Raw genomic sequence first — 21,882 nt, 5'->3', positions numbered from 1 at the left:
GTCAGCGCAACAGACGACTCAGCACCTGTCACCGGTCGAGTCCCACTCATCACTCACCGCCTCCATATGCTGCCCATTAAAATCAGACATGCGGGAACTCGGCTGGCAAAGTCCACGCACCCAGTGACCCTGCTCACATCTGTTGACAAAGTCTTAAACACATGCAGCATGGAGAAGGGGGAAAGGACAGTCGGCAGGGGAGGCAGAACAAAGGGAAACGTTTACATGCTAAAAATTCACTTTTCCGAACGCGCGGCAAAGTAAACTGCGTGACAGATGTGCTCTTATCACTCACGTCATCGTCACACAGCATGTCCGAGCTTGACACTTTTTATAGAGGGCTCGCCAGGCTGAGGCCGTTACTCACAACAAACAGAGAAACTACTCATATACTCATATTTTGAGCCACTCATTCATAATTTGTTAATGCAGACATGACCGCCACGAGGACTCATCTATAATAAGCTTTTTATGCAACCCTAAACTGATTAAAGAAAGACTGATGCTAAACCTTTTAATCATTGAATAGGGTTATAAGATACAACTTCAGTGTGCAGTTGCTGTGTTACAATGTGTCCATGTGGAAATGGTTGGGCACAGCGAAATGGTTGCGCTATAAAAGTAGCAGATACTGGATGCAAATGCAGTTATGTGCACAATCCCCTAAAGGGTTTCACGATTTGCTTGCCTGAGGTTGCCAGAGGGATGGAGAGGAATTAGTCTGTGGTGGACGTGTTGCTGAGCCTCTCTTCCCTTAAAATTAGTCATTTACAGTTTCTCAGTGAAAGAGTTAATTTATTCAAAAAGCAACAATAACAGCCAGAAAACCCCTCATGTTGTATTGCTTTTAGTGGCAATTTTAATCCAAATCTTAAATGACAAAATGTTATTTATTTATTTTTTTTAGAGTCAATACTTTCTAAACCGCCTGTGGCACGAAGCCTCAGGCCCACTAATTTCCACACCATGTTTTTCTTCTTCTTCTTTTTTTTTTACCTGTAAGGTAAACACAGAATAAACTAAAAGCCTCTTGTTTATTACAACATCTGATCTGGTTTGTTTTTGGACATTCACAGCAACGGGGCACAATAAAGCCTTCAACTGATGCAGCGAGAGTACTGACTGAGATTAGAAAGAGATCATTTTTTTCCCACATTACCTTCTATTCTTTGGCTCTGTGTTAAATCCAGAACTGAATTGATAATCCTTCTCCTCACATCTTGATTAATCAGCCCCCATCATGTATTAAAGACCTCATAGTACCATATTATCCTAACAGAGCACTTCACTCTCAGACTGCTGGATTACTTGTAGTTCCTAAAGTATGAATGGGAGGCAGAGCCTTCAGCTTTCAGGCCCCTCTCCTGTGGAACCAGCTCTCACTTTGGATTTGGGAGACAAACACACTCTCTACTTTTAAGATTAGGCCTAAAACTGTTTGATAAAGCTTATAATTAGGGCTGGAACAGGTGACCCTGAACCCTCCCTTAGTTATACTGCAATAGACTCGGGCTGCTGGGGTGATTCCCATGATGCACTGAGCATTTCTTCTTCACTCATCACTTCATTACCTGTGTTTTTATACACGACTACTGTATTTAATAAATAGTAATTATTAAACCCTGGCTTTCCAATAATGTTTCTTTTATTCTGTCTCTCTGCTCTTTCCTCTTACCCCCAACTAGTCATGGCAGATGGCCGCCCCTCCCTGAGCCTCGTTCTTCTGGAGGTTTCTTCCTCTTTAAAGGGAGTTTTTCCTTCCCAAAGTCGCCCATGTTTGCTTATAGGGGTTGTGAGTTTCTTTGTAGTGTGCACTTTATATTACCTTACTAAGTGCCTTAAGGTGACTGTTGTTATGAGCTGGCACTAAATACAAATGAACTGACTTAAACTACTGTATATTAAACTGTGGCTAAACAGATACCTGAGTAGGTCAGTAGGTAAAGTACAGAATATCCACACAGTTATACCAAACCAATAACTGAGGTGATCTGTAACTGCAAGCTAGTTAAGGCATTTTACTCCATTTTGACTGCTCCACATGCACATAACATGCCTCAGTCTCCTCGCATTAGATGCCAAACACACCCGCAGACTTTGGTGGCCTATTTAACCATTTATTGGGTAAAAAAAAAAACATTTGGTGAGTTCAGTGGACATCCAAATAGAGTTCTATCCCATCCTTGCAATCCATCAGCAAAGATCAGGCTCCATCACAGATAGTGACCTTAATTATACTTAATTAACCTTAATTTTCAACATAAAGAATGAAAAATGTTGAAATGAAGTCACAAAAACCAAAAAACTCCAACCTCTCCCTTTGAGATGCTGCCCTGCTCTGCAACACTCCCTGCTGTTACAGCCACTCCACTGCCGAAGTCCCCACCTGTAGGCTCTGCAGGGATTTTTGCTCATTACTCCCCAGTTTCTATATGCGACACATTCATGGAGAGGACTGAGCTTGAATGTTAGACAACAGACCCTAACCATATTCTACTGTGGTTATAAATCATTTCAAACATGAATAGCTTAACTTACCTTTGAAAATTATCGGTTGTAGTGATAGCAGCATGAAAAATGCATTTCTAACAGCTTTGTATTCTGTGTGATCAGATCTCAAACCTTTACCTGATTCTGTTCATCGCGGTCAACCTTTGTGCACAGTACACTCAATCCATAGCTATTTTGTTACACTGCACTTGAGAATTACTGTTTATTCAATGTTAGTGAAGATATAAATGTCTTACTTTCATCTTACTGCTTCTAAAGGTGTAAGTTTTCAAGCAAGTAAACCAAATTATATCAGCATGCCTTGATATGGTTCTACCTAAAGTTTAGTGATTGTTTTTTTAATAGAATCAGCCATATGACTGCTTTGCAACAGGAATAATCAGCTGTACGGTTTAAAAGCTGCATGTAAGCAGTTTAACCTGAATTAGACCTTTACTGGAGAATAGCCAGTAGCCGAGGTAAGGACATGCATATAAGTGCGGTCTGAGAGAGAAGCAGAGAAATCAAATGAGGGACTTGGAGTTGAAAGTGAAGAGAGTCTCTGTAGAGATTACACGGATGGAATTCTATGCACTAGGTGTGCACGCGTGTTTAATTTGGTGTAATAAGTTTACGAATCTGAATATGTGTGCAGGCGTGGTTGCAAGAAGTCTAATGTGTGTAATAAAAAGATTCTGAGAGCATGCCTGAGTGACTGTAAAAGAAATGCAGAGGGCATTCTCTTCAAACGGGTGGTATTCAAAGAGCAGGCACTTTCAAAAGGAGACAGCACTGAGGGCAGCTGAGTTTGAACTGTGTTTGTGCAAAGCAGTCTGCCTTTTAAAAAAGAGACAAGCAAAGAATTAATTCCTGAAGTGCATTCACTGAGTTTTCTTAGAAAGGGAGCAAATTTTAGGGGATATAAAGAAGTAGTGGTGGAGCTAGACAGACGTGAAGACAGGGGGTTTACTAACCGAGCAGGGAGCAGGGAGAGGAGGGAAGTTGTGGACTGGAAGGCAAGTGAGAGAAATGCATGGAGGGTAAGAAAGGGATGGAAAAAAAGGGACACAGAGGGAGAACACTGGCCCGGGGCGCTGCTACGTGCTTTGCCTTCTTTCTCCCCTTTCTTCAGGAGGTTCTCAGAGAGACGGAATAGACACGAGATGAAAAGAACAAAAACCCACTTTCTACATGGACCTATGGGAACGCTTGAGCCAGTGGTGCCACATATAGCTGCACCGATCTGACCTCGGCGCTGCAGGAGTGATGGCTAGTGAATTACCATGTCAGTGGCCCAGTGCCCCGTCACGCCAGCTCCCTCACACGCACAATAAACACACTCTATCACCCGTTCGGCCCAACCACACCGCCCAAAGAGAGCATATTAATTATAGATACACATTAAATTACTTTCATTACCTCCCCTGCTCAGTCGACGGGACAGAGACAGGGATGATGGATGGAAAGGGGTTTGCTTTACTTCCCCAAGTAGCAAACGCCCCTTCTTTTACCTTCTCTCACCCTTTTCTGGCGTGTTCATTCTTTATTTTGCACCAGTTATCCCGTGACTTGCATTTCCCTATTTGTCTTTCGCATCTTTCCCTCAGATGATCCCAGCTTTTTCTTTGTGACAACTAGACAATGGGAATGTCTGTTCTCTGTCACATGGAAGAGAGCAAAATGTGCCGTAGGGGAAAATTGCCCCCATCAGACCGTTGTTTGGATCAGCTGAATGAATGAATGACTAATCGTGGTACTTTCTGGACCCAATAGGTACGCTTAATTTTCTTTAGACTGAATATGAACCATAGGAAACAAAGCCCAGGTTTGTCGTTGGTATGTTATAATACAGTATTGTGCAGCTGTTGTTGTCAAACAGACACTTTCCAGTTGAAACGTGAATAAAATCTGACCCTACTTTTCTCTGTTCATAATTGCTCATGTGTCCAACACCACTGACTGAAGTACAGCCAAAACCATGACGGAGCCTGTTGTACCTCTCTAATGACCTCCTGCAATTTGAACCAAATTTTCACATTTGCCTTCATCGCTCCATCAGACCACTGATTTTCTGATGTATACCTCAGCCTTGTTTCCCCGTTTCCCCTTCTAATAAAACCATTTCCAAAGAGGCTTAAGCGGACAGTCGATGAATCAACACGAGGATCAGATGCATCTCTCAGTTCCTGTGTCTGGCATTTTTTTCTTATTTCTTGCTGACATCACTTTCAGATGCTGTTCATCTGCTGTAGGCCTGCTACTTTTTCTTTTGTCCTCCACCCGTCCAGTTTGTCCACAATGCCAATATAATATTTCAGCTAACAGCTCTTTGGGAATCACCTTGTTGGTGCAAAAATACTATTTTTGAAAATCTGGGTATGTTATCCTTGACAGTGTTTGTAGATTTAATTGAAGAGATGATGCCCTCTTGTTGCAAGCTGCTTGTAACAAAGTACCTAAAGATGCAATTTAAAATTTGTTCTTTGGTATGTGTCAGCACAACACTGCCTCAACCCTTGTGTTAGGTTCCTTTTTTTTATCTTTGAATGATTTAGTGTAAAGTGGTTAAAAAAAACATTACTCTAAAAATAGTCAGATGCAGGAACTGGACTGAAAATGAGTGTAAAAAGAAGCTAATATCCAAAAAAAACTTTTAGAGACCTTCAGAAAGCCTGGAGAACTGTCAACTGTGGCTCAAGACTTTTGCACGGCACTTTATTTCCAACTCTACTCGATTAAACTTGATCTATAATCTCTCTGATTTGATTAACTTTTGAAATCAATCACAAGAAACCTAGCGTCTGCATGTGCTAATGAAAATGTGGCTAATGTGAAAATAGCACCTCTCCAGTGTCATCTTCTCTTATCCCATACAGTGCAGTCCCTGAGCAAATAACCATGCACCACATCTCTTCTTAACCCTAAAGGCCACTGTAGGCTTTGCAGTGTGTCTGTGTATTTCTGTGTGTGCACACTTGTCCTCCTTCGCTGCGTTCTATAAGTTTGATCTCACTGCAGCGAGGAAACCATTACATCGGGTGCCTCTGCTTGCTCAACAACCCCGAGTCTATCTAATCTCTGCTGCTCCGAAACATCCCATTCAATTTCTTCTGTTGATAGATGCCAGTGCTCTTTGAGCCCTTCGGGAGTACATTCTTTCTCTCCTGCTCGTCTCCAACTTTTCGCTTGTGTAAGACCACTCTAGATTCATCAGGTCAGCCCCCCTATTGTAAACAAGTAGGATCTGATTTGCACAGATCCAAAGGTCAAGAGAACGGCTGACAGTCAACATCCACACGCCAATCTAAGAACGTTTCGTGGCGTACATAGGATGCTTTATGAAGAGTGATACCCACTTAGATTCACGCACTCCTGAGCTCGCTACCTCTTTAACAACGACTGACAGTTACTGTAACTGAGAGCTGCCAGTTACACTTAGAACAAGTGGATACATTCTAATTGTAGTCGTCATAAACAGATAAGGAAGATGCACTCTAACACTAGCACTACTCTTCCTGTTTACATTTACAGCCACAGATGCTGATTAGTGTTTCCAGCTGTTTTGCAATTATATTAAATTTTGCTGTAACCTCAGCAGACCAAGATATGCTGGGCAAGACACTAAAACCCATGATGCAAGGAGAAAGAACACCAAAAGAACCCTTTAGTAAGGACATAGCCCGTGTTTATTGAGATCATGATCACATAACATTGCATTAACTGTGAAATTACTAAACAGCAATGCAGAAGTGTAAACTACCCTCAAGCCATTTTATTCACGGCTGTTTATTTTTTGCTCCACAGCACTTTTCACCCAGCATTGCCTAGTCATTGGACCACCTCCAAGACCCTCTGGAGATCCAGAAGTCTTGTTTTTTTTTTGTTTTTTTTACCATTGGACATGGAGGACAACATTTATGGAACTCCACAGGAACAAACATTATGAGAAGGGCAGCCTGTAGAGGAGGGTCAGGAGGCCAGAGGGGAGCACGAGGTGAGAGTGAATATAATAATGACAAACAGATTTCTGGCCGCTGCAACCGCAGCCTCGTCTCTCGGGTATCTTTCCACCTTGTCATGTCCAAAGACCTTGTATAATACCCAGCAAAGGGACAGGAGATAGCAAACACGTGTGTATGTGTACTCGCCTGTGCATTTCTAATTTATTGGCCCACTGATTTGCTGATGCGTGTGAGGCCGCACACAAGAGCACTAGCCTGGAACAGCCGGGCTTTGCTTCATTAGGCGCTCACACCCTTAAGCTGCTGACATTTCCAAACTTGTTCCCCAGTTTTCTAATTGTCGTGAAAAATTGGACACAGGCACCAACATTGAAAAAGCTGCACGCTACATTTTGATTTGATGGCATTTCTTGAGCATCGCCGGATGAAAGTGAAATGCAAAAAAAAGCAGGCTGGATAGTGCAAAAAGTGAGGAGGGAAATTAAACAGGGCTATTCGTCCTTCTCATTTGAAGACCTAAATAATCATCTACATAGATAAACCACCTAGTGTCATCTACTATTATTGGTACAATGCGCACATGTTAAAAATATGTCAGATCTGGTCTGTAAATTTCAAAAGAATCAGAACAGTATCGAAGAGTAAACCTTAAAATTGTTACTCAGATAAAGAAATCCAATAAGACAAGCAAATACACAGCATTAAATCAATTAACAGTTCATACAAAACCATCTTCTCCATAAAATAAATGTGACTGCTAAATGTCAACACAAAATTATGGCATCATTTCCGGGCACTCGTTAGTTTGTGTGTCAGCTTGAAATTAATAAATACTGACAAAAGGTTAAAAAGGTTAAAAAGATGTTATCATGTGCTGTTGATTACAGAATTAAAGTCAGTTTAAGACTCAACAACAGGCTTTGTTAGTGTATGTTTAAACTTTACAGACTTTACAAAGACCAACCAAAAAAATGGAAAAATATGGACCAGCAGATATAGTATTTCACATACAGAAAGTAGAGGTTATAAAATGTAATCACTGCATGTGCAAGAGATCTCACAGTATACTACAACAAAATATGTTATCAGTGTTTCAGTACGGTGAAACAAAGATGGAAAAACATCACAGGTTTACAGGGAAGTACACAATTCAACATTGCTCCAGAGTCCAGGCAGGTACAGTTGTACAAATGTCATACCTCTAGAGAGCTGACAGAGTGGACAGATGACTGTAAATTAGTAAAACATGCTGGTCATAATTTCCCCATGAATGTTAAAGAGATGACTGATATTAAAAAAAGAGAGAAATTTAGCTAAAAGCTGCTGTTTAGAGCAGCTAAAGTTTGACATATACCTAAAGGTCTTAGCGTTGTACTTTGTGACAGTACTCTTTTATTTCTTTGTTGTCACGGGTAACATAACACATTTGCAATTGTGTGACCTTAGTGCTGTGGGATAATTTACAAAGTTTCTAGAAAGTGTCATGTAACCTTAGAACATCCAACTGAAGCATACTGAGGAAAACAATAAAAACATGAGATTTGCTGTAACTTACTATAAAAACAGAAATCTCCGTCTGTCCACAAACCCCTCCTGAACCATCAAGAGTTCAACCAAACTTGATGCACAGGATAGGATCACATCATTGTGAAAACATGACCTAATCAACAAACTGTAAATTCCAGAATTTAAATTTTTTACGGTAAATATTCGCATCAGTTTTCAATCGTGCAGAAAAAAGAACAACAATACAAGAAATCACAGACTGTGTCTGAGAAAAGGTCTCTCAGCTACAAACAGCTCTGCTTGAAATGTGAAAAAGCACAACAGCTGCTGGCGAGGTCCACTGATAAAGAGGATGATGCCAGTGAATCAACTCAGAAATAATAACTTCTAGTTTTAGTTCCTCAACCTACTCTGTGGGAAAACAAACAGCTTTTTGTTCTTTACATAGTAAAAGGCGCTCATATCGGTTTGCAATGAGGTAGATCAATAACAATTCAAAAGGTTAATGTATAATAAGATTCGTGCCTTCAGAACAAAATAACTGGCAGGATCAAGAATGAATTGCAAAAAGGTTTTTTGTTTTTGGTAACACAAAAGGTACTCCAACAAGATGCATTTCTCATCTTAAAAAAAAAAACTTGACCCAATACTGATATTTACTTACAGGCTGCACAAACTCACATGCACAGGAAAGGTAGCTAATCTTTTTTAAACTTTCAAAAAATTGGTTAACCATCTTAAATTCTTCATGAAGAGCCATAATCAGGTCAAAGTTGTTCATGTATGGCTTGTACAGCAAAACTTCCATCAGCTTTAGCTCTACTTTGTGCTAATTAGCAAAAGTTGTAAGAAAAAAAAATAAAAGTAAACACACTAAGCTAACATGGTGAATAAAGTCAAATTTATACCAGTGAGAAATCTCCACGTTTAACAACCTTAAGCAGCTTTGCGCACCGATATTAGCAATTAGCTCAAATAGCTATACAGCCTGTTAGCATGGCTGTAGTCTCTGTGTTGTCTGCTGGTTGAAAGACTTTACAGTTCATCAAATGTCAAAGTAATTGCCGACTGACTGAACGAATAAATCAGTCTGTTAAAAATGAGTGTGAGCAAGCAGAAAGCAATCTGTGCTAAGATCAACCTGTACAGCTACAACTATCATCCCGCTGCATTCACGCTTAATAAAGCAATCACATTTCATTTTGTTTCGGCGCTCTCTGGGTCCTGCTGGGCTGCGCTCATCTCCGTCTCCTCAGCTTCAGGCTGCTCCATCTCTGCCGCTGAGATGCTCATCTGCTCCTGGTTCTCTATGTTAGTTTGGTTACGCTCTCGGTCTTTAGCTCTCTTTTCTTTCTCCAGCATGTGGTAGTTGTAGATGTTCATGACGAAGAGAAAAAGCCCGCCAGCCGTGATGACTGAACCACACATGAGGAAAAGGTACTTGTAGTCGCCAAAGATGTCTACCAGTAACCCTGTGTGGAGGAGGCCAGAAAGAATGTTTAAAACTAATCAAAGAAAACACAGCACAGTGAGACTATAGCGTCTAGACGGCAAGTTTGAAGGTGAAGAGGAAGATCAGACTCAGATATTGCTTATGAGTGCGTGCAAGAGAGCGAGAGTGAGCATAGGCCAATTTGAGAAGAGCCATCTCGGAAATGACGGGGCCATTACACCCTTCTTGGCTCTCCTGAATCGCCGGGAAGGCAATTTGGATGGCTGCTACCAAAACGAATCAGAAGAAAGGCATATTCTCAGAACCATAAATATCCAGCTCAAGTCTGCAGAAAAGTGACAAATGTGGTTTAGATCAGATTTGAGCCTGCGGCTTTTCTGAGTCCTAAGTGCACGAGTCGCCCCGACGCCCGTTTTCCCCTCCAGACACCGATCGATGGGCGAATGTCGCCATCTTTCTCAGTCTCAGCATCTAGGACTGTCCACCTCACTGCATTACAATCCCCCTTAAAGCCGTATGGAATCATGGCAGCTCGCCTCGGAAGCTGAAGTATTTTGAGCAGGATTAGTTTCTCTTTATTTTCTCTTACTCCTAGAGTCTTCCTTTCTTTTTCCGCTATTAAACATCTAGTTAGTAAAGATGACTGTGTTAATCATCAGGTCAGTTTTATAAAATTCGAACACCCAACTTTCAAAAGACATTTAAATTTGATGTTTGTCAAACATATTAGGAAGCACATTTAGTACAAACGTGCTACAGTCTCCTTTTGAAACCAGTTAAAGACGATGTTAAACTATAAGGAAATTAAACGGATTCCCTTAGCAGATCTCCTTAACTATACCACTTGCCATCTTTGCAGTGGAAGATTGTGTTAAAATAATGTTTGTGTGAGTGAATGCAATGTACTGTACTATACTAGGAGGGGGTCACTTTGCATTTGGATCAATTTCAACCATCTGAATGCCGGCTGTATTATCTGATTGATAGCACTCATCTGGTGCCTGTACTCCAATGACCATCACCCTCATTAAGACAGCCCTTGATTGGCTAAGCAGTAATTAAGTCCATCTGGCATAGTCACCTCTTTTTTAATGTATTCACAGCTTAATTATGGCCCAGGTACAGGACTTTAATGACGAGAATTTGAACTGAGCGTCATTAAACACCCAAAGCAAAAGGGTAATTACACTCGCTTACCTCACTTCCTCCTAATTGGATTGACCCGAAGGTTTGGGGGAGCAGTAACAAGCAGAATAGGGGAGACATAACGATTGAGCCCTCTGGAGGAGATTGTTAGACGTGCAGGGAGGCACTTATTTACCCTATTAAATGAGCGCCTCGGAACACGGTCGCTCTAGACAAACTGGGGGGCCTGTAACTTTTCACCTCATTAAAAGTCAGGTTGGAGGCAAAGGACACGTTTGTCAGCGGGATGATATTCACAGCTGATTAAGTCATGTTCAGCTAAACTACTGTACATCCTCACCTTGTTTATTTAGGACATTAGGCCTGTATGAACACTGGTGAACAAGTTGAGCAACAACAGAGTGAATGGCTTGCTCACTGCAATACAGTATGTTATTGACAGACATCACCAAAAATGATAACTACTTTTCAAAACCAAATTTCTGAAAACACTAGGGAGCGTACACCTACAAGTATTGTAGTCTATCCTTACATGCATGAAGAAAGACGGCCACAAGTTAAGAAAAAAGTTACATGTAGAAGATGGTAACTAGTTTAGCGTAGTCTAAGGAGCTTGGAAAGAAAAGCGTCTGGACTTCTTTGAGTTGCTTGAAGACGTTTCACCTCTCATCCGAGAAGCTTCTTCAGTTCTAAGGGTCAATGGTGGAGAGTCCCAGATTTAAACCCAGTGGGAGTTTCCCCCCAAAGAGGGACAAAGGACCCTCTGATGATCCTCTACCTAATCACATGAGTCAAGGTGTGAAAGTGGGTGTGGGTCCCAATCAGCCAGGGTTTCGGGTGAGCTCATTGTGAAACCTGGCCCCACCCTATCATGTGATTTCCTGAGGTCAGATGGCCCAGGATGTGAGTGGGCGTTAAGGCGTCTGGGAAGGGATCTCAAAACTGGATTATAGATGGCAGACAGTTGGTGTCGTAAACCACCGCCTCTGTTCAAAGATGGTCGCTCACAGTGGACGTAAATGGCTTCTTTCACTCCTCTTTCAAACCATCACCTTCGCCCCGACTTGTTAAGAAAAGCAGTAAGAGTCGGGGAATAAATGATTCAAAAAAAGCAACATGCAAATGATGCCATCGTGCTTTTTTAGACCAAATAAGGAAATACTTTGACTGATATTGCAAAATCAATTCTAGGCTAAAATGATTATTACATTATATCTCATAGTAATGTTAGTAGCTTTTTTTCTTTTTGTTTTACAGGGACAATGAGCCAAAATGCTGAACAGGTGGTCAGTGTAGTACTGTGTGCTGAGGTTGGGGGATATGTAAAAGTTTCCCAGCCGACATTCGTCAGTCCAATAAATGACGACAGGCGATATATTCACGCAGGTGACTTTTTGATGGGCGGGGGAATGTAATCATGCACCGACTGATTTACACGCTTAGAATTTATAAGTTTCGTTTGGAGGGGATACTTTACCTTCTTTCCTTGTTTGTTTCAGTATTAATATAGCTACTTTTTGGATTATTGAATCATTTATTTATTTATTTATTTGAGATGCGCCAAATCGCACAAAAGACTTTACGTCTGAGATTATTTTTTTTTTATGTTCGCTCGAAGCGATATTTTGATTTTTAACTTACTTTTTGTTTAATTTTGTATTTGTTGTTTGGTCGAGTGTGTAAGACAGACAAACACTGGAACAGCCTGTAAACACGGTTATAGTGAAAAAAAGAAGAAGCCAGTTTCTCTTTGTTTCCCTGCCCACCATTGTGGGTTTTTTTTATTTAAATAAAATGATTTTGTTTTTTCTGAACATAGGCTACTGCCGTTCTTTCTTTCTATTATGAGTTTAAGTAAATGAATCGCTGCATTTGGGTGCACTCTGAGGAGGGTGCGTTTGTTCGCAGCTGGAATACGGTGCCACTAAAACAGCGCTATTATTTTTTCCATTGACTGCTTTTGTTAGCTTCAACCAACATTATTAGCAAACTTACTCATGGGCAAATAAATAAATCGCTCTTGTAAAAACGATCAAAGGTTTGTACATGAGCAGTGGTTGGGCGAGGGTCCAATCACCCAACCGTACTGTGTGCTTCCTAATGTGACTTTTATACACTATGATGTAGATTCATGCATAAGTGAATCAGTCTTAAAGTTTGGCATTGTTCTTACCCCATCAGTTTTGCAACATGAAAATATTTTATAACTGCAATGAAGAACCAACAATACCACAATGCAAACAATACCACCCTCGTCTCATGTGCACAGAGATTCTCTGAATCTTTTGATGATAGTATGAACTGTAAATGATAAGATATTCAAAGTCTTCACAATTTTATGTTGAGAAACATTCATGTGAAATTGTTCCACAATGCAGACACAGTTTGCTTCTTACTGGTAAACTGCCCATCTGTATTTCTGAGTGCCTCACTAAGATGCTCTTTATACCCAACCTGTTGTTACTGCAAATGTTCTTCCAGCTGCGGTTAAAGTCAGACTGTAAATAAAATGCAGCTTTTTTTTCTTATCTTTAAATGAAGCCTGGATTTGCCCTAGATGCTCTATTATGTCATGAAAGCCTGTGCCCATGAGCATAGATGGCTTCTTTCCAGCAGTAAATCACCATGACGAACTGCATCTTTGTGTGGGCGTCTCATACAATACAAAACATCCATACTCGGTGATAATGCGGCTCTGTCTTACAGAAATGATACTGTTACCGAGCTTTACTGCAACATAATGCGCAGCCTGTGAATGAAAGAGATAAACAAACAAATATTGTTTGCAAGGCTGCTCTCGCTTGAAAGTGGTTATTTCCTCTGTAACGGTGGAAATTTCTCTTTTTCCCAAGTGTTTCTGCATGTTTGTAAGTATATATTACCTTGCTCTTTGCCTCAGTTGTAGAAGGAAGCAGCGTAAAGCAATCTTAAGTGATCTCAGAGTAAATATGTGTACTTGTGTAAGAGAAAGACAGAAAAAGGATTATGTATGAATGAAGGATGTGTTACCTGCAGCAGGTGGTCCCAGTAGCATGGGGAAGCACTCCATGATCGTGACAAGTCCAACGGCGCTGGGGAAGCGCTGATTTCCCATCAGATCCATAAGGCATTCAAATATCAGGGCGAAAACCATCCCAAACCCCACACCAAAAAATACTGCGTAGACCACCAGGAGGGTATAGCTCTTCATCAGAGGGCACAGCAAATGGCACGTTCCATTAAAAACCATGGCAAAGCTGAAGAAGTACTGAATTCTAGGCCTGATCCACTTGCTGTTGGCTACCAGGCCGGTGCCGGGTCGAACAAACATGTCAACAAAGCCCATAATGGAGAGCAGGTAGGCTGCAGAGTACTTCTCAACACCTTGGCTAACTGCATAAGTAGACAGGAACACAATGGGTGCATACGCTCCAAAAATGAACATGACATTTCCTATTAGGTAAATGACAAAGCCCCTGTCCCTGAAAAAGGACAGATCCACAAACTTCTTTGTGTTCTTCACACAGCTTCCTTTTATCTTAGTCTTGCACTTATTTGGCCGATCCACGTTTTGCTGCGGTGCACAAGAGAGTGGCTTACAAACAGGTCGCATGAGGGCTCCAGCAACACAACAGTTGAGCATCAGACCCCCCAGGATAAGGAGGCTTCCTCTCCAGCCATATGTGCCCAGTAGATATTGGTTAAGAGGAGCCAGGAAACAAAGGAACACTGGACTGCCAGCCATAGCAAGTCCATTGGCTAAAGGACGCCTGGCCAGAAAATATTTACTGATGATGGTGAGAGATGCATTCAGGTTAAAGGCGAGTCCACAACCTGCATGTAGAAACATTGAAAACATCTCAGTCACATTCCAAAAACCCTCAGGAAGAAAAACCCTACTGAACCTAAGCTCCAAAGGGTACTTAATTAAATTAAGACTAAATCTGCCGGCTGCTCATTAAGGTTCCATCTCATTTCACTTTTGCCATCTAAAATCTCATTACAGGACTCTGGAATTATTTCAGAAATAATTTCTCCATTCAAGTAGAAATAAATTGGAGAGCCTGGGTAATACATTTACTCACTTGCCTTTCTATGCAGAAAATTTTAATCTAATTGCACCTTATTTTGAAGAAGATGAAGAGTTACAGTTAGATAGCTACGGTATTTAAAATTTCTCCCTCTAATGTCAGGGTATTCTTACGATGCATAAAGTTTTTGTTGTTTGGTTGGTTTTTTTAATGCATTTAAATTGGGATTTACTATATTATTTAGCAATTTTTTCTTTCCTAATGAGGAATTTCACATTATTTTGACTTTCAATTAAAAAGACTGACTGTAATCACAATAAATGTGACATCTACAAGTCACCGAATTATTACACTGTCCCCTAAAACTTAAGAGGAACACTTAATCATCACAGTATAATAACATACGTTAAAGCTGCTGCCAGACTTGCTTTGGTGCAAGTCAAAGTGACAACAGGTTGTCTTCATTGGAAAGGCAACCTCCAAAAAATGATCAAATGATCAAGGAACCCCAAATCATGAAGTACCAAAAATAGCAATACAGGAATTTTCCGTGCATTTGTGCTGTCACACCTGTATTATTGTATTGCCTTATTTTTACAGGCTTAGATAAAACATCTTTAACGCCTCCAAGCAATGCAAAATGCTGCAACCACACTAACACATTCTAGTAAATGAGCTCACATTAACCCTGCTTTATCATTTTTAATTTGGCTCCCAGTTGACTTTGGAATTTGTTTAAAATTTCTTGTATTACATACAGAGCACTAAATGGACAAGATCCAAACTACACAGCTATTTTGTCTGTGAAAAGCACTATATAAACAAATGGAAATATTTAAAATGACGCTCTTAGTTAAATTATAAATATGAACTATCATCAAAATGTCCTATAAAGTCCACTCTGTGTATTGCCAATGCAGTCAATCTTAGCAACACAGATTGTTAAAGCTGAGGTATGTGCAGAGAGACAAACCATGAAACTGTTCATGTGATCTTGTGTTGTGCTTTAACGGTGCCAGGCAGGTGCTCTAACCAATCAGAAGGATTCATTATTCCAGTGACAAGGACAGCATACCTCACCAGCTTCTCAGCATCATAAACACCAGTGAGAGAGTGAATAATGGAGTATACGAGGAGGAATAATTCTGAGATGTATTTCACTGTGTGTGGGGTGCTTTTTTATTAATGTGCGGGTATTTGTGTATGTGTAAGCATATGTCTGCATGACTTCTAGGTAAAACTGCCTAATGCCTGTGTGTCAGTGCACTAGGCACAGGGGAACAGTGTAGAGCCCACACATGCCCCAGGCACCACACATGGCCCAGCCACTCGCTGTGCCTATTAATCCTTCACAGGGGCCCTTGGCTGGGTAATGAGCCTCTTAGGATGGCAGAGAGCCCCCATGTGACGAACCTGATTGGAGCTTACGGAAGAGTACAGAGGGCCATGGAAGATCATGCTCTCTGGGATCAGAGACAGTTCTGTCTTAATTACTGTCCTGGTCCTGGTCCCCTCGGTGCTCTAACTGCACCCTAGGAGCCGGGGCAGATGCCCAGGGCCTTCAGGAATGGCATGGCAGTCTCGTTATGGGGAGCAGATCTGAACCAAGAGATTCTAAAAGGGATGTGAAAAGATGCAGACTGCCAACATCCCAATCCCACTGGGACTTAACCGGGATTGATGGGAATGCAAACTGAATGGTAAACAAGTATGGCATGATATCTTGGTTTTAGTCTGTGATCAATTATGAATTCCCAAAGTGAGACCACAAAAAGTAAAAACTGTTCAAGCAGCAGTAACACATACCGCTTAGAAATAAAAGTACTGTACCTCCAATGACGCCAATGCAGAAGTAGAGATAAGCGATGGAGCTCCCAAAAGAGGCGGTTACCATAGACACTCCACACATCAGTCCACCTATGATGACAATTGGTCGGCTCCCAAAACGATTGACCAACATGCTGCTCACCGGTCCTGCAAAAAACAGATGAGCACTGAGAAAGAGCAGCGCATTCTTGCATTATGTTACTTCTTAATGTCGCCAAAGTTTTAGCAGTCCGGGTACCTACTACTTCAAGGTTAACTGATGGGTCTAAACCAGTGAAATTCATCATGTGATCATAAGGCTAAATTCTGGCACACAATTTTGTAATGAATAGCTCATTTAAAAAAAATAAATAACTTAAAAGATGAGTTTCATGGGTTTTTTTTTAATGCCTGTTCATTTTATCTGAAAAGCATTATTATTTGCGCATTAGCTGTTGAGCATCCCTGATCTAAACCAAGGGCAAAAGGACATCACAGAGGGTGACAGAAGACCTCCACAGCAAAGCAACCTGGCAACTCATTAAACATTCCCCTGATAATGTAAAACACTACACCCAGTGATCAATCAGCAATTAAAAAGCCTTTTATATGCTGTCACTCTTTCCTTCATTCATAACCTTGCCTGAAAGAGTGACATTGAACCACCAGTCATTCTCCAGAATAATGAAAACCTCTATATTCTTATTGCTAAAAGACAAACTCCGTGAACCTAAACACACTTCTCGAAAAAACAATTAAAGGAACGCTTTGAAAACGCATCAGATCTCAATGGGAAAAAAAGATACGTATACTGATGTGGACTGTGTTAGGAATGAAAAGTTCACACATCATTTGAAGGCAATAAAAATGATCAACCTGCCCCCTAAAAGTCAAAGTGAAAAAAACGATGCAGCAATGATGCTCAGTTGTTTGTCCCCCACATCCCTGTATGCATGTGTGACAATGTTGGGGTGTGCTCCTAATGAGACACCGGATGATCTCCTCCCAGATCTGGACCCAGGCATCACTGAGTTCCTGTTCCTGTTTTAGCAGTTGTCTCATTGTTGCCCCTCTAGTGCAGCTGTTGTTAATTTCATTAACACCAAAGTGGGTGAAACTGATTAACAGCCCCCTCTGCTACTTAACTTACCTAATCAATATCCCAGCAGTTTAACTGAACTGATGCTATACTCTGATTAAAAGCTGTTCCTTTAATTGTTTTAGCAGTGTAGTTCAGTGGTGGTAGCAGTGATAGATTAAATCTTTTTGCATGTCACAAAAATGCATAATTTGTTCCAATTTCTTTCGCTTTTGCACTAGCAATGTGATTCTTAAAGAGCCATTAGCTAAAGACCTTGCATATCTCAACATGGTGCAGTGTGTCCATAAAGAAATCTAGGAAAACTGGACAAGTAGAAGTCGTATCCTTGGGAAATAGGGAAAAAGCATTCTTAAGGGAGGCCGTAGGGAGAAAAGGCTGAGGTATTCCTAGTTACACAAGAACTGGACTTAAAATCAGTGGCAAGAGGTCTTATGGAGTGATTAATCCAAATGTGAAACTTTTGGTTCAGATCAGTGAGTGTCTACAACCTGTGGAGGCTCTGTTATGGTTTGGGGCTGTATATCAGCCAGTTGTGTTGGGCATCTTGTCAAAACTGATGGAATAACAAATGCAGAAAAGCACCAACAGATTTTGATCCACCACACAATGCCATCTGGAAAGTGTCTGATTGGCAAAAACTTCATTTTTCAGCATGATAATGATCCAAAAACACACCTCCAATGCAGTAAAAACATACCTGAATTTAAAAAATAAAAATACAAACTCTTGACAGAAAACAACAAAAGGCAGCCAAGATCCAAACAACAGCTTCACGAAGCCTGGAGAACTATTCCTGAAGACTACTTAAAGAAATGACAAGAAAGCGTGCCTAAGACAGATCAGGCTGTGTGAAGAACAGAGGGGCTCATACCAAATACTGACTTTCATGCTTGTTAGAATTATACAATATTTATTCTTTTCACCTTATATACTCTATTTCCATGTATGATTTGACATGTTTTAATAAATTGCTGCACCTATGTCCCATTTTCCTAGCAAAATATAAAGGAATGAAGGGTGACTCAAGACTTCTGCACAACACTGTATGGGAAATCAAATATCCACCCAGCTGTTTATACAGTTACACAGGTTCCAAGCAGGGTCAAAGATAGATCATCGTTTTCGCTGTAGCCATGTCACAATAGGGCATTTCTTGTTCTACCACCATATCCATTTCCATTATAAGTTTATCATTGTGACTCGTTGAGTCAGAGGTTTCCTGAAAAGGCTGTCATGTCTCTCCCATGGGGGCCTGGTGTCAGACCCCACTGTGCTGAACCTTCCTCTGATATATTCCCCTCTTTCCTTCTCCTCCGCTAGGTGACATTGTTGAATCCTTGCCAAGGACAATATGATAAAGTCCTGTGCCTGAGCCACATTGGAGGGGAATATTTCACTAGTTAGGCCGCTCTGAGTTGAGTGCAGGTGAGTAACATAGCGTGCAGTCCTGTAACCTTGAAAGCAGATACTAACAAACTCGGGTAAAAAGAAAAAAAAAGAAGAAGAAAATCACACTAAATAAAAACTCAAGATTCTACTTTTTTCTTTCAGCAGTGAATAAAATATTTATGTCTTCACGAAATCTTAGAGAATACAGTTTTTGTTACTTTTATTTATTCTCAACTTTAGTATTTTGAAGACAGTATATAATATATCCAAGTAGGATCTGATTTGTGACATCTGACTTCACTTCTACAAACCCAAATGTAGATGTCACATGCAGTGGTGCTTACTTCCATAAATTCTCTTTGGACCTCAGTGAAGAGACTTAAATTTAGGTCAGGTGACTTACATAGTAGCAACGTTCACTTTATTAGGCAGCTGGTGCGGTCGCTCATGTGAAGCCAGTTTTACTCGTTACTGTATTTCTCTGTCCAAATTACAACCGTACACAACAGTCGTGCCTTTGCAGCGGACACAGACACCACACAAACGATCTTTATGAAACTGGGATTTTTGTGTTTATGATGCTTATCGCCAAGTACAAACGCACAGAGCAGACTTCTCAAAATACTGATCTGTCTGCTGTCGGCTGGTTTGAAGCTGTGCTTTAGTAATGCTTGTTGCAACTTCTTACAGAAGGTGTAGAGAAAGTCTGATCATCAGACCATTATCAGTGCTAGTATGGGGTGTACGTGGTATGTCAGAGCCCTAGGACAACTAAATAAAACACAAAAGAACAAGAGACAAAAAAAAAAAAACTCAGGCTGGTTAACCTGCAGGCTATTATTTACCAGCCAATACAAATGTGTTCTCTAGTAGTGATAAGAGTACTGATTTAGAGGTGCTGACTACAAAAAGTGTGATGGCCTAAAGGTATGAGGCCACACTACACTGCATTCCAAGCAGCTCTGGGTTTGAGATTATCATATTTATGCTCACCAAGTGGTTTATTGATGTAGCATTACATATCACAGCTGACAAAAACAGACTGCAGAAGACTATTCAAATTCAATTCAGTTTTATTTATACAGCGCCAAATCACAACAACAGTTGCCTTAAGGCGCTCTATATTGATAGGAAAGCTTAGAAACAGTTTAACCAATAAAGCACACACAGAGTCAACTCACCTCCTGCATACATGGCAGCTAGCATAATAGAGGAAATCCATGCTATTTCACTGTAGCCAGCCTGCAAGTCTTCTTGAATGTCTTTAAAGAAAATGGAAAGGGCTTTGGGTGTGGAGTAGGCAAACCCAATGGAAATATGGGCCCCAATCACCACCATCCAGCCCCAACCGCCATCCAGGGGCTTGGAGCCCAAAACATCTGCTGGAGCAGGAGGCATGTTCCTGTTCAGAGTGTACAGTGTAGGAGGACACAGTGTTACAGTCGCTGCATACATGAACAAAGCAGTACAATCTAAGTAAAACACAAGCGCATATTAAAAACGAGGAGTCGGATTTCAAAATAAAAGTCTTAACATCATTCTAAACTTTCTGACAGGTAGTTGAGACATGGACTCACACCGAACTTGAAGTTTGGGCTGTTTTCAGATTCTACGCCACGCTAAACCACACCAGCCATGTTTGTAAACAGAAGCGGGGGAAATAACCTGCAAAACTACGCAACAAAGCAACCTCTTGTGTAATATACTGCTGCTGCTGTTGGTGGTGGTCGTCATAATGGGAAGTGTGTGATTTCTACCCTAGAAGTATGAAAATACAGCAAGACCCAAATGTCTGACACTGCAATTCCACATTAGAGTTTTTTAAAAGCCAAGATAACTTTTCCGATCACTCCGTCTCGTTAAACCGTTCCGCGCAGAGTGGGGCAGGAATGCTACTCTACTCACCACCACGTGGACAAAGAAACCGGTTAACCAGTGTGCGTGGATATACTGCAGAAAGCCTGACTGCATCTTACCGTTCACTGAGCGTCTGCGCAGCCTCTCTTTACGAAGTTCCTGACCAAAGTTTCATCAGCCTACTGCTTTATTTGACTGCTGGTCACATGTCGCACACATGGGCCCGATTCACTAAATCAATGGGACATGAGCTTTGTCTCCTCTGCGTGTTTTTCAGCCTATTGGTCACACTGCTGTCTGCGGCGGCATTCAGTATGACAGCCGAAGGAAAAACTAAATTCAACACAGAAACTACTAAGCTATTACAACAGGAAGAAAGCTGTTATGGCTGTGTGTCCTTTACCTTTGGCAGACATAAAATGTTTTCATGTACTTAATGATGGTTTTCAGGCGTTTTCCAAGCCAAAATGAGTTAATCTGACCCATCCCCATTATTAATTGAGCTCATAATCTAACTACTCAACATCTGCCTCTTCTACCGGGTGAAATACACACACACTGGACACTTTATTAGGTATAGCTTTCTAGTACTGGGTTGGACCCACTCTTGCCTTCAGAACTGCTTTAAAACGTCATTGCACAGATTCAACAAGGTGCTGGCAATATTTCTGAGAGATTTTGGTCCACATTAACAAAAATGATGTGAATGTCGCTTTCATCCACATCTCAAATGTGCTTTACTGAACTGAGATCTGCTAACTGTGGAGGTCATTTGAGTACAGTGAAGAAGAAACCAGTTCAAGATGATCTGAGTTTTGTGGCGTGGCATATTATCCTGCTGGGAGCAGCCATCTGAAGATGGGTACATTATAGCCATAAAGGGATGGATATGGTTGTCAATAATACTCATGGAGGCTGTAGGTGTTTAAATTATGCTCAGTAGACAATAAGGGGCCCAGAATGTGCCAAAAAAATAACCCTGACACCATTACACTACAAACAGCTGCCTGAACTGTTGATAAGGGGCAAAAAGGATCCATGCATAGACATGGACAACAAACTGTAACTCTACCAAATGTCAGAGCACAAAAAATAATCTTCCTGTTCTTAGCTGACAGGAGTGGTCTTCTGCTTTTCAAACCTATCTGCCTCAAGGTTTGA

At 41.0% G+C, this 21,882-nt stretch overlaps 1 protein-coding gene across 3 annotated transcripts; it reads right to left on the bottom strand.

The window, feature by feature from the left end:
• Positions 1–6,153: 6,153 nt before the first annotated feature.
• On the bottom strand, positions 6,154–21,276 carry LOC100706731 (monocarboxylate transporter 2). 3 transcript variants are annotated; one of them, XM_003442758.5, is made up of 5 exons: positions 20,841–21,276; positions 20,046–20,266; positions 16,398–16,541; positions 13,567–14,370; positions 6,154–9,430 (listed from the first exon to the last, which is right to left on the bottom strand). In XM_003442758.5, exons 2-5 carry the CDS (start codon positions 20,260–20,262, stop codon positions 9,156–9,158), a joined length of 1,440 nt encoding a protein of 479 aa, XP_003442806.1. In that variant the 5' UTR covers positions 20,263–20,266; positions 20,841–21,276; the 3' UTR covers positions 6,154–9,155. The 3 variants fall into 3 exon arrangements, with proteins under 3 accessions (XP_003442806.1, XP_005450330.1, XP_005450331.1); XM_005450273.4 differs by having other exon boundaries at positions 20,770–20,842; XM_005450274.4 differs by lacking the exon at positions 20,841–21,276 and adding an exon at positions 20,444–20,749.
• Positions 21,277–21,882: the final 606 nt, after the last annotated feature.

The sequence above is a fragment of the Oreochromis niloticus genome, linkage group LG5, assembly GCF_001858045.2.
Source record: "Oreochromis niloticus isolate F11D_XX linkage group LG5, O_niloticus_UMD_NMBU, whole genome shotgun sequence".
NCBI lineage: Eukaryota > Metazoa > Chordata > Actinopteri > Cichliformes > Cichlidae > Oreochromis > Oreochromis niloticus.
The sequence above is the reverse complement of the archived record's forward strand: the minus strand, read 5'-3'. Positions and strand labels throughout refer to the sequence as shown.